General features: G+C 38.3%; 2 protein-coding genes across 3 annotated transcripts; one reads left to right on the top strand and one right to left on the bottom strand.

Annotated features, from left to right (window-relative positions):
* Window positions 1-1,253: 1,253 nt before the first annotated feature.
* LOC119589835 (dehydrodolichyl diphosphate synthase complex subunit Nus1-like) lies at window positions 1,254-8,302 on the bottom strand. 2 transcript variants are annotated; one of them, XM_037938420.1, is made up of 2 exons: window positions 8,122-8,302; window positions 1,254-6,058 (listed from the first exon to the last, which is right to left on the bottom strand). In XM_037938420.1, exon 2 carries the CDS (start codon window positions 6,054-6,056, stop codon window positions 5,301-5,303), a length of 756 nt encoding a protein of 251 aa, XP_037794348.1. In that variant the 5' UTR covers window positions 6,057-6,058; window positions 8,122-8,302; the 3' UTR covers window positions 1,254-5,300. The 2 variants fall into 2 exon arrangements, with proteins under 2 accessions (XP_037794348.1, XP_037794349.1); XM_037938421.1 differs by lacking the exon at window positions 8,122-8,302 and adding an exon at window positions 8,010-8,089.
* A 62-nt stretch (window positions 8,303-8,364) lies between these two features.
* On the top strand, window positions 8,365-10,486 carry LOC119589834 (alpha-(1,3)-fucosyltransferase 10-like). Its single transcript, XM_037938419.1, has one exon. The coding sequence runs from the start codon at window positions 8,684-8,686 to the stop codon at window positions 10,076-10,078; it is 1,395 nt and encodes a 464-aa protein (XP_037794347.1). The 5' UTR covers window positions 8,365-8,683; the 3' UTR covers window positions 10,079-10,486.
* Window positions 10,487-13,655: the final 3,169 nt, after the last annotated feature.

Here is a 13,655-nt window from a genome sequence, read left to right as displayed (position 1 = left end):
TCCTACACCACCTCTCTCTCTGCTTCTTAGACATCTATTCGCTCTTCTCCTATACATAAGAAAACCTTTGTTTCTCAGACCTCACCACCTAACTCCCCTCCAGACACTTGAAGACATCCAAAACATGACTCAAGAGAATGATTCACTCCCTCCTCCACCCTCTAATCCCTTTATTCCTATTTGTTCTACATTCAGAGTATTTGCCGATATTCATCTTCCCGCAACCCCTCTTCATCCCACTCGTCCAAAAATTACCCCTCCTTCATGTGCATCACCATTCCCTCATCCTTCCTCATTATCCTTACCACTCCCACCTAGATGATCACATGTCATTCTCCAGATCCCTCCCCTCCTGATATTCTTCCTGATACTTCACCACCTTCCCCTGTTCCCTTATTTCTCTGGATTATTCTCCTACTTCCAATATTGTTTCTTACTGTATTACCCTTTTACCATTTCATAATAGCTCTTCTGCAGTTTTCTTCATACAGTGTTACTCTCCCTTCCTCAACAATACTACCCATTTGATCTTATCTCTCTATATCTTTAACTCCATCCCCTTTTACAAATCCCCACTGTAGTCCATTTGCTCCCCCTCTATACCCTTTTCACTTCCAATCTATCCTAGTGTTCTACAGCCTTTAACTCGTTTCCACCCTTTTCGCCACAATACTCTACCATTGTGCTATATGACCTTCGATGTCTAGTACATTTATTTCTTCTCGCCATTAACCATTACCCTGCTGCCAGGCATTTATAGAGGAACCTGTCAGACCCCACATCCCCATGCATAAGGCATCCAGGCTTTGTCATGCCCAATATGAAAAGCAGTCATTAACCTGGCTAAACAGCTTGGTAGTTTCTCTAACTGTGACACTTCTTGTGCAGGCAATTCTTATCAGGCTACCCATGTTGAAAAGGGAATAAAAATTATTTTATTATTATCAAATCCTGTCAAGCTTGTATGCTTCAAGGGTTCATGAATTTTCATGTTTAAATTTTCTTTTCAGTAATATAGACTGTAACAGCCACATTGATATAACGAAGTTTCCATATTACATTTTTTTTGTATATTATCCTATTAAGTTTAATGACCTAATCTTCAATCTGCTTTGCAGACATAAAATATAAAATAATTTATGTTTTTTTGGCATAAAAATTGCCATATTTAATAGTAGCATCTGTATGAGCAGTTTTACTTCAGAAAAAATAATTTCACTGCAAGTTTACATACTAAAGGAATATTAAAACACTTTTAACTTCGTAAATTATATTTCTAAGATATCCTTGGTAAATTAATGAAATAACATTCATTAGTACATAAATAACAAAACATTCTAAAGGGTTCCAACACAAAACTACAACAGAAGTACATTTTGTACATAAATCTGGAAACCAAAATATATACATATAATTTATTTCACATCTACAGATTTGCCTGCAAAACTGCTACAAATCTGTTTTTCAACAACAGCCTATTTAACTGCAACAAAATAAATACTTGTTATTTTCACTGCACTGACAGTCTGTAATAAAGAACTGCTAATATACAAATTAATCCTTAGAAAATTATGCACCCAGTATACAGGACATGATTGTTTGAAATTGCTGTGGTCTTTTTTTTCTCCTTTTTCAGTATTGGTCATACAGTTTATTTTCTTCCTTTTTTATCTACACATTTTCCATTTGTTCAGTTACAAAAAGTGAATTCTTCGCTAATTTCTCCAGGGATTTTTTGAAAACATGGCATCTTGTTTTGCAAAATACAATTTTCTTTTATGGTTACTCTCTGATACCTGGAAAGGGAGGGTAATTATACAAGGACTAAAACTTCTACTTTTTTCAAGCATCATCCTCATAAGGCACTATTCTCTTAAATGAAATTTACTTCACAAAAAGAAACATTTTCAAAGAGGCAGTCACTCTCTAAAAGCTCTTCTATGAGTAGATAAAACATAAACAGATGTATTTTTCGCCTGGCTGGGGAACCTTATGTAATTGGGCCCAAACACTCAAAAATATTATGCTTTTAAATATGTCTATACATTTCTCTCTACAAAGACAAAAATGGAAATTACTGTTGTTCCTGCTAAATTGATCTCTAAATTCTAAATTCACTTTATATTTGGAAAATTTTAACAATAAAACAAACATTGTAATTTCATGGAGAACTTGCATACAGTAAACATGTGCATATACATTTATACACAAATATTTAGATAGACAGGTTATACCTATATATCTATATATCTCTATCTCTATAAAACTATATCTATACCCATATATCTATCTATATAGATATAGAGATAGATAAATAGAGATATGGTCTTGCATACATACATAAGACAGATACACATATTACATATGATGCATATGATGTACAGACAATGACTGAATATGCACATGAAACATGCTAAAATAAAGAAAAAAAAAACTCCAGATATTTCTGCAGCCACAACCATCTAATCTTCTTGAATGTAAACTGCCTTTCCAAATTTCACTTTTTCTCTTTAAGTACTCTGTAAACAATGGAAAAATAATTATGCCAATGCTGCAACAATACAAGAGAAACGTATGTACATCCTTGGAAAAAAATCACAGGAAATAAAGCTTGACAAGGATCTGAGGACTATGTACTCTGTATACATACGAGATGGTTTTTAAGGCTACAATAACGCTAGCAGAATTATATAGTGTTCATATATTCATACATACATATATATATATATATATATATATATATATATATATATATATATATATATATATATATATATATATCTTGCCTTGTATGTCTCTAGGTTGCCTAATAAATTATTACAATGCTGTGGGCTTTACAACTGCACTCTATTTGTACTTAAAATGGCTGGAAGAACTTAAATTTAACATTGTCACAATGGGAGGACCTCAATTTTAGCACAAAAGTGAAATGGGGAACCCATGGCAGAAATTGATACTTGGGAAGATTTCAACAAAGAAAGGTTTAAACAAATTTTAGTAATTATCTAAAAAACTAACAATGAACTAAAAACACGGCAATGGTTTTTAACTTGGTTTACATTTGTCCATGTATATATAAAAACAATGAATGGTATCATGTTTAAGAAGGGAATTTAATTTCATAATCATTTGGTAAGTGCTCCTTCAAAATTACTTGCTAGTTTTTGATACAATAAATATTACCCTCATATAAGTAACAATAGGGAGATATACAAAAACAATTAAAATCATTCTAGATAATGCTCTTAGCCACCTATAAAGGTGACTGTCTTTCCTTTATATCACAATCACAATGTCTTCTTTGTTGTCACCTGTTTCATGTAAGATAAAGTACAGGAATATCCCAATCATGATCCCAAAATTGATGTTTTTATCATCAGTCTAATTATTATTCTTTAGAAAAAGAAATCATGTATTCATATAGATAATCTCAAAGAACAGTTGTTGGCTGAGTATGAAAGTTCTTCTATTCCTTTTCCTCTACCTGAGATAAATCTTCAGAAGTATGTAATGATTAGGGTTTACAACTTTTACTCCTGAAAATGTGGATTTTGTCTTTGCATTATGTGGAATCTGCACATTTAATAGTACAGAACTACAACTTCCCTCATATCCTCAAAGATTAGATATATCAGAGAGAACTATGGTGAATTATAAAAACCTATTATCACTATTTTAGTCGACCAATAAGAGGAAATTAACTAATAATACTATTGTTACATTGGTAAATAGTGCTCTACCTTATCTATTCTAAAATTGTAGTTCTCTAACCTTTCAACTTGCACTAATGTCAGGACCTAACCATAACAATCCAAAGTGAATTTATTCTTAAGAATCAAATAAATAAATAAATAATTATAAATTCATAATAATAATAATAATAATAATAATAATAATAATAATAGTAATAATCAACCAACCAACCAACGTATGTGGCAGTGTATGTGCTGTGTATCCTCTTTTCCATGTTGCAGCATAAACTTATAATAATGAGGCATTTTCCTGTCACAATGAGAATGCCATCTGCGGTCTCAGAGGGAATAGTGTCTTCAACCATATTTGGACAAAAGTAAAAAGGACAAACACATATTAATCCTGTACTGGGGAAGGAAATCAAGCTCTCAACCTGTACTAGGAGCAAAACAAGGAAATATATTCATATCGCATATAATGTATATGTATCAATAACAACTGACAATAAAATGACAGAAAAAAATACTGTAAATGTATCAATCATGTATGCACTCCATAACAAGGATCAACTGGTAACAAGGTATAAGTTGGTGTTTCTATGGGGAAAATTAATAAAAGAGCTTTGTATCTTTGTATCTTTCAGTAGTCTTCCTATTGTGATCTTTCCACTCAGAGTATGATAACCTGACATTGATAATGAAAATAAAGCAATAAATAATATCAACAGAAATGAAAGAAAAACTATATTGTTGGCAATATTGATATAAACACATTTTTCATTAGATTAGGAACTAAAATATGTTCTATACCACATATTTTCTAATAATGAGTATATTATCTTCCCTTTGTAAGAAGAGCAGTGACCTACATAAACAATCTAAACCAATGAAAAATAAATAATAATAAAAAACTCTTACAGCATATCACAGGCAAAAGAACTTTTTGGGACCAAATTATGCACACTCCCTACCCTCCCCAGATAAATGAGAAGACCCACCAAGCAACGGTCAAAAATGCTCTCATACTTAATGCAACAGAACTCAATTTCTCGTATTTCTGACTCACTTCACAATGTGTCTCTTACAGACCTGAGTTGTATAGCTTGGAAACTGAATATGAACAAACAACAGTATCAATTCTGGGGCCTTCATTTCTAAAAATCCCATGATAGTGAGAAACAAGGGAGGGAAAAAGAGTAATGCATTCTGTAAAACAATGAAGAAGGATATTTTTTTTTTTTTCTTTTTTTTTTAGAATTTGTTCTAATACTTTACTTTACAAAAATATAAACAAATATCATAACTTTCCTTCTTTCCTTTGATCCCTTACTTGATAAAGTAATGATATACAAGTCCAGATACAACTGTCAATAACAGGAATGATATTTATTTTCTAATTCCCCTCTATTAAATGAGAGATTATTCAAATCAATTTATATATAACTATTTCCTGAATCTCTCCCATTTTTTCCATTCTTATAAAATTAAGCACACTACTGGCATGGAAGATTTGACATACATGCAAACAACATCCTTGTATATATCACATAAGTTCTTCTTAAATACAGACACAGAAAAAAGACATTAACTGTATAATTAACACAGAATCTACTTGCCGTATCTCTGCTCACATCTAGAATATTGCCTAAGAATGGTTTGGAAATCTCCATACTCAAACCTATTTAAAGATGGAACGGCAAAAAATTCACTTAATCTAATTTGCCACGGCAGGAACCCCATGGTCGAAATGGGTTCTCCTATTGTGATAATGAGTTCGGGATCTGGCTGGCCCCGAGTTACTTTCAAAGATTCTAATAACTCCGGACTCACTTTGCTGGTTCCCAAGCTCAGCTGGCGGGCTGTGGCTGCAAGGCTACCTTTGCCATCGGTCAGGCTTAAGAGATTTACGATTACATGTGGCCCCGACCTGCTATTTTCTACAATGTCTTTAGCTTGGTTTGCTTCACTGTTATGGGTTATCACTGTGTAGCTGATGTCAGCACACACCTCTTTAAGGTGCTGGAGTATCACTGATCGCTGTCGTTTCAGAGTGCCATGCATGTCGTATAGGGAGACATAGCGTACCCCATACCCAACAGCCCACGTGATCACGTTGGCAAGATTAGAAATGTGATACGCTTGCTTCCCTATGCACACCAATCCCAAGTGCTGTGGGATCTTCTTGAGTTGTGCGGCATCAGCTTGTATGCGGAGCACAGGCTGATTCCCTCCTCTTAACACTGCACTCACATGAAGGAACACTCGGTGAAGGAGGTGGAAGGTGTCGAGGACTGACAGTGCCAAGCTGGCCAGGAAGTGGGCAACAAAGTATAACAACTGGAATATTGGCAGCAGGACATCCATCTCTGAAAGAAAAAAACAAATATAGATATACAAAAGCCCCCCCAAAATTATTTCTATACCAGACCAAAATGTAAAGTTTGGATGTAGACTAATCTGCAACTATGTATTTCATTATCAGTTTCTCATTCTGAATTATTTTATAAAAACGACAAAAGTTTTTCCCATATTTTCTTTTAATCATAAAAATCAATATATAAGCAAAATAAAATACAAAGCCATATTGCAGTTTCTTGACAGCATTTAATTCTGTTTCAGTGCAAGATAAATTTTCATTAATTTTTTTCTGACATTCATTCTACTTAAATCTTGATACAAGACTTCAAAAAATATAAACATTCTGATTTTTTTTTCAGCAATTCCAACAGTTAAATGCAATTTTCATTTTTTTGATAGACCTTTTAATATGATTAATGAAAGTTTTCAGAAAAGCCAACATGTATTTTTTTTTTTCTTTTGGAAACTGCATTAAATTATCTAAAATGATATTAATAGTAGATTTACACAGCCATCCAATCTTGCAATTATTATTCCTTCTCTTAATTATCCACACTGTAATATGGATCTCGTTATTTTCCATCCCAAACGAAAGTAATGGTATTATTTACGAAGTGATTGCATCCTTCTGAAAATAAGTCCCTATTACTCCAGCCATTTCTATAACATCAGCGCATGAACCAAAAACCTTCCTAACCCAGTACTTCACCCTTAAACCCCAGTTCTATTACCGTATTTCCCTATCGGGGGTTCTGCCCCTGGACCCCCACCTGATTGCCATGAAATTACATGCAGCATTTGTCACAACCTATTTTCTTAATATTTTGATGTTATATTTTGCTTATGCAGATTATTTCATGTTTTCTCTTTGATTATTACAGTGTTATTACATTTTCTTGTAAATGTATACCAAAGTATTATGTATTATGTATTATGCACAACTTTCCTATTATCAACTTGCAAAGGTAATATATTTGAAAAGTGTTTTATTTTCGGTCATTCTGCTCATTACAGGCAAATTTTATCTGGCTGTGGGAATCTGAAACTATACTAGATCATAAAAATTGTCTATCTTAGACCCTATTTTTAAGCAACCTACCTGTTATGTATTTCTCATCAAATTCAGTAAAACTGACCACAAGTACACATTATTAGTTAAATTACTGTTTTAATATTTCTAATAACTGGTATATGCCTGTAAGGTAATTAATTCTATCAAGGGTCTTTCTAAAGGTTTACACATATCATGTACCTAACTACTCATCATACAATAACAGTAATAATAATAATGACCACAATTATTACAATTATCCACCTCTTCATCTATGTCATTAATAATGATGTGCACTTTTTTTTCCTGAACTGCTAACACTATAAAATTTATGTAAATTTATTAGGAACTTTAAAACTTTTTATCATACTTTTTCAGCCCCTATGAAACTAAGAGATTTGGTAAATGCTGTAATTTGTGAATGATGACTCTTTCAAGACCATGCAATATAATGAATATTAATAACATAAAACTTCACCTGATATACTGTGACTGTCAATTATACTACTCTACCACTAACTACGTTATAATATCTCATTTAACATACTCAACACCATCTCTTACCTATACTAATACCACTAATCTTTCATTCTACATGTAAACTGTCCCAGAAAATCATTACATCACCTCAGAGTCTGATTAAGGATGCGTAATTGATGAAATGAACTGAAAATACCTGAATGATGCAATACAGTACATTATCACACTGACCTGCTTATCAAACGTACACCATATACATACTCTACTTATGTAAATAAGAACACCGGTCTAGTGAACACACGTCTGATAAATTATATCTGTCATACTAATCCCCTTTTCCAATGGGTTCAACTGTCAAAAAGATTGGTAAAGTAGATTCGGCAAAATCTAATATAGTGGAAGTATTGACAGGCCTGACAACACATCACCTGCTGCTCTTGGGGGGAAATGGGGTAACAAGGGCTAAAAGCTAGCACATTTCGGCCAAATGGGCGTCAGTGAGCAGAGTTCACCAAGGCCCACACTCATTTATCCACTTACTCGACGGTTTTCAGTCATATGTTCAGCCCGTCAAGCAGCTCGAGTCACTCCATGTAAACACTCGAACACGTCGCCCAGCGTTCGAGCTCGCGGGGAAAGTCTAGTAAATTCCGCATACAGGCTCTATTTTCACCGGAGTTCCATTGAATAAAAGTATGATATCAAGACTTATATTTTCTTCACACTTAGGTTGCGAGAATAGAGAGAATAAGGCCCCGAATCCCTGACACTGGACTCGAACGCGGTCACAGGACGGCACGTGATTGGTCCACGTCCGAGGCCGCGCCGGGACACGCCGACTCATCTCCCCGTCTTTTCACTCTTATTTTCGCCCTTCCCGAGCCAGGCGGCGCTCACCGTTGCGGAGGAAGTGCGAGGCGTTTGCCATGTACGCCCTGCGGTCCGGGGAAGTGTGGGTGTTCGTAGGGCGTCTCTGAAGGGGGGAGAAGACGCGCCCGTCCAGCTTTCATTCAAGGAAGTGATGTTCAGCGGGGAAAAGGCTCGTCGCAGCTTCACTTTCTAAGACGCGACCTCGCTCCCCGTCGCCGCTGTTTGCTTTCCCATGAGTCGCCGGGGCGCTGTTGTGCAGTCATGCATCCTCCTGGTAGCTTGCCTGACGTGGGTGAAATGTGCAACAGGGAAAGGTTCACTACAGCGGGGTGACGCGGCGGGCGGCGCCCCTCCCCCCTCCAGGGGCGGCGCCGGGGGGGAGGCGGTCGTCCTGTGGTGGACTCCCTTTACTGGGGTTATGGGACAGTCGCGAAATTGCGGTCTGGGCACTTGCTTTTTTACAGAGGATCGCTCGTACCTGCACAGCAAGCGCCTGAAGGCGATCCTGTTTTACGGGAGCGACTTCAGCGTCGAGGACCTCCCTCTCCCCCGGCAGTCGAGGCACTGGTGGGGCCTCCTGCACGAAGAGTCCCCGAAGAATCAACCTCTCTTCGACCACCAACCGGTCTTGCAGCTTTTCAACATCACGTCAACATTTCGCCGAGGCTCCAACTTTCCTCTCACACTGCAGCATCTGAAGTCCATCGAGGCGCTCACTTCCACGCGCGAGTTCGTTCCCACCAGCCAAAAAAACGACCTGCTCGGCAAAGAAAACTTGGCCCCCGTCGTGTACGTACAGTCGGACTGTGACACGCCTGCCCAGAGAGACAAGTATATCAGTGAATTAGCCAAGTACATCAAGATCGACTCATACGGCGCGTGTCTGCACAACCGAGACCTTCCGGCCCACCTGCAGGACCCGGCGGGGACCTACGATCACGACGACTTCCGCGCTCTGGTCGCCAAGTACAAGTTCGCCATCGCCATCGAGAACGCCGGCTGCGACGACTACATCACCGAGAAGCTGTGGCGGCCCTTGAGTGTGGGGACGGTGCCCGTGTACTGGGGCTCGCCCAGCGTACGAGACTGGGAACCCAATCCTCACTCGGTCATCCTTGTGAGCGATTTCCCGACCCCGAAGGACCTCGCCGTGTTCCTCCACCGGCTGCTGGAGAACGACACTTTGTACGAGTCCTACTTGAAGCACAAGCTAGAGCGGCAGGTGACGAATACCCTCCTTTTGGAGACGATGGAAAAGCGCCGCTGGGGAATCGACAACGATTTCGAGAAGGGCAATTTCATCGAGCATTTCGAGTGCCACGTGTGCGACCAGGTGCTGACGCGGCACTCGGGCGGCAGGAGCAGAGCCAATCCCGGGGAATTCCAGGCAGACCTGAGTCACTACGGGTGTCCAGAGCCCGAAACGGTGCTGCGGGAGGACGAGGAACCGAGGAACTTTTGGGTGGAGCAGTGGAACAAGGCGAGAGTGGAAGCGCACGTGTTGCATCGACTCATCTCTCGCCCGCCGAAACGCTTCACTCCCGAAGAGTTTATCGACGCCGTGATTCCCGAACTACAAAGAGACGGTTTTTTCCAAAGGTTCCCTCCTGAGCACGAAGAGTTGTGATCTGCGCTCAGGTTTTAAACGTATATATATTTTTTTTTTCTTTGTCTCTAGAGAGTTGTTTGACCAGATTTATTATATTTTTCTATTAGTTCGAATATTATTTTTATTACTTATTACTTTATTACTTAAGATTGTGACCACCAGCGTCTTTGAAAGTGTCTCCTTGGGTGTAAAACCTTGAAATATCCAAGATACCAAAGATAATGATCGTGAATTTTAAAATCTGTTTTTATATGTTTTTGTGTGACTTTGTTTGATGCCTTGAATTTGTTTTATTCTGTATATGTTTTAGTCTCGACGTCAGCGCTTTATGTTGTTTGTCTTTTACATAGTTTGTGGATTTATGTGATTTCTCTCCGTAAACCCAAGTATACCACTAGGTACAAAATAAAAGGTGCTAAATCAGCATTGGTGTCTTAAACCGCATGTTTATATCCCACATCTCTTTTTCGCTCCTACTCTCTTTTCATCATTATATCTTTTATATTTTAATCTCTCCCTTTCGCTTTTTCTTTTCCTCTTCCTTCTCTCTCAATTTTCTTTCATTTTCCCCATCCCCCCCTTCCTTTCTCTCTCTCTCTCTCTCTCTCTCTATCTATCTATCTATCTATCTATCTATCTATCTATCTCTCTCTCTCTCTCTCTCTCTCTCTCTCTCTCTCTCTCTCTCTCCCTCCCTCTCCCTCTTCCCCCTCTCCTCCTTCCTTCCCTCCCTCTCTCTCTCTCTCTCTCTCTCCCCCTCTCTCTCTCTCTCTCTCTCTCCTCCTCCCTCCTCCTCCTCCCTCCTCTCTCTCTCTCTCTCTCTCTCTCTCTCCTCCCTCTCTCTCTCTCTCTCTCTCTCTCTCTCTCTCTCTCTCTCTCTCTCTCTCTCTCTCCCTCCCTCCCTCCTATTCGGATACGACTTCCTTTGTCGTTTCCAGCCACAGTCAGGGAAACATTTCCCCTTTGTTTATTTGTTGTGCAGCAAAATCAAAAGTTCATACATCATTTTGTATAAGATGTATTCATAACACTCGGCTGTAGAACATGGACTGCCATGTAGATACACTTTTGACATACGTAGATAGTACCCATTACACCACAATGCATTGTATAAATAAAATGTGTTGCAGTTGTACAACAAATCTGCCTAAATATTCATAAAGAAGTGTACCTACAGAAATGAAAAAAAAAAAACGCAATTGAGAAGTCTTCAAGTTCGAACTTTTCTAGACCTTTTACGTGCTAAATGTTGCTACACAGACATGAAAAATCCAGCATGTCACTCTTGCCCTTTCATCAAGGAAAGTCTGATCGATTAAATTCAATGCATATACAGCATGAGTCATTATCTTACCATCTGAAGTAGTTTAGGATTGTATTAAGAACTATCGTGCATTTGTATACGCGCTGTGTGCGTATGTATGTACACTTGCTAAAGGCAGTATTTTTACACTGTCTGAGCTGGGAGCTGGGCCTATTGGTATCCCAGCCAGGGGTGGCAGCTGCCTCCCACAGGGTCTGGCTTGCTCCCTCAAGTGCCACATTTTTTTCCTAGTTACAACTTGGCAACATTTCAAAATTAAAGGTTTCGAAATGTATAATATTTAAAATATTTCGTGTTACTGTCACCAACTTGGCGAACGCTAGCAAGTCTGGTAGTCTGGATGCCACTAACGCCGCCGTTAACGGTGTTCGTCTGCAGAGCGCAATCGCTCCCATGCCGTAATTGCTTGGGCATATGGCGACTGATCTTAGAGGAAGTCTCTCTTCATGGCTGTCTGGACATTCTCATTGGGTTTGAGATCTAGCAATATGGGTGGATGTGTTACAGCGTAATCTCGGGTGTTCCGGATATCATGCCTTCACGACACTGATCGTATGGATGGGGCGATTATCCTGGATGATGTAAAATGGCTCCGGGAACACCATGGCCCTCACTGATGGTAGAAACATCTCGTCCAAAGTTTCCACGTATGCATCTCCCGTAAATCTACCGGGCCCGACCTCTTTCAACTCCCTGGCTCTCTGCTGTGTATATACTCAAACAGCCCAGCAATTACTGACAGTCTGTGTGCTGTAGTGTAATGAAAAGTCCCACCGGATATTGCCTGCAGAACAAAGGGGTCTGCATCCCTTGTAGTAGTTAAGGATTATTAAATAATAATAATAATAATAAAAATAAACTAACTAACAAGAAAATGACTCGAGGGAATGTGGCAACTAACTACCGGCCACCCCCTACTCACACCAAGTCAAATGGTTTTCATTAGCTCCACTGCAAGCTTCCTATTTTTTTTATAGCACGTAATTTTATAGTTTAGAATGACATTTGATCTTCCTCAGTTGTGCATCTAGGGCACCCACTTCTGACCTTGTCTCTGGTGGATCTACTTGTTGGTATCACTGAATCCGCATGGTTGGCTTCGAAATACCTAAGCATGATTTTTAGGTCTTGATAGTCCCTCAGAGTAAAGCATAATTATGACGCTACGAATGGTCTATGAGACCTCCGTTGATAGTAGTGTCGTGATACATGGCCCTCTCCATATCAACTCCGAAACACTATTCGAACACATAATGAAGCTCCATCTGTTCCGAACTTTGAAAACAAGAACCAACTTTTCCAAACCAACTCCACTAATCAATTACCATTGGAGCTTCCTCTTTTCCTTTCACTCGGAAATTTAGAAATATTCCAGAAGGTAAAGGGATTCATACTTTTTAAATCAATTGCACAAACTTAAAAAAAAACTTTCGATGTCAGAATTTTAGGAATCATTAATTTATAAAATGTCTCTCTACGGTGAGCTGTTAGTTCAGCTATAAGAAGCTGTAGACGGCTGCCGATCCACACGAGGAATACCTCACACACACACACACAGACACACACACACACACACACACACACACACACACACACACACACACACACACACATATATATATATATATATATATATATATATATATATATATATATATTTATATATTTATATATTTATATACATATATGTATAATAAATATACATGTATATACATAAACAGGCAGCTAGAATGTATTTTCACGTGTTTTCTCCCACCACACGTTAATTCAGAATACATAGCAGTGATTTCCGAGCTGTGCATATCTGCTCCGCGCTGCGGGTCGAGTGAAATGCCAGGCGGCGTTAACTCAGCACTTTCAGCTTTTTATACGAGAGAATGAAATGTGATTTCGAATTCAGAGGAGGAAACAACAAATCTTTATACATAGGTATATATTATGTCCCTACATCATATAGTACAAATATATGTATTGTACATTGTGTCCATATATGTGTGCGAGATATGCACAAACACATACACACACTCATATTTATGTATACACACACACTCATATATACATATATGCATATATGTATATATATATATATATATATATATATATATATATATATATATATATATATATATATATGTGTGTGTGTGTGTGTGTGTGTGTGTGTGTTTGTGCGCGCGCGCGCATAGAGCGTTTCATCACCCTCAGTCTCATAAAAAAGGAAACTGAGCTGCCTGGTTAATGTGCCCATCAAAATTTCGCTTACATGAACAGGTG

The sequence above is a fragment of the Penaeus monodon genome, chromosome 26 (genome assembly GCF_015228065.2).
Source record: "Penaeus monodon isolate SGIC_2016 chromosome 26, NSTDA_Pmon_1, whole genome shotgun sequence".
NCBI classification, from domain to species: Eukaryota; Metazoa; Arthropoda; class Malacostraca; order Decapoda; family Penaeidae; genus Penaeus; species Penaeus monodon.
Note: the sequence above shows the minus strand (reverse complement) of the source record. Positions and strands in the feature narration are given on the sequence as shown.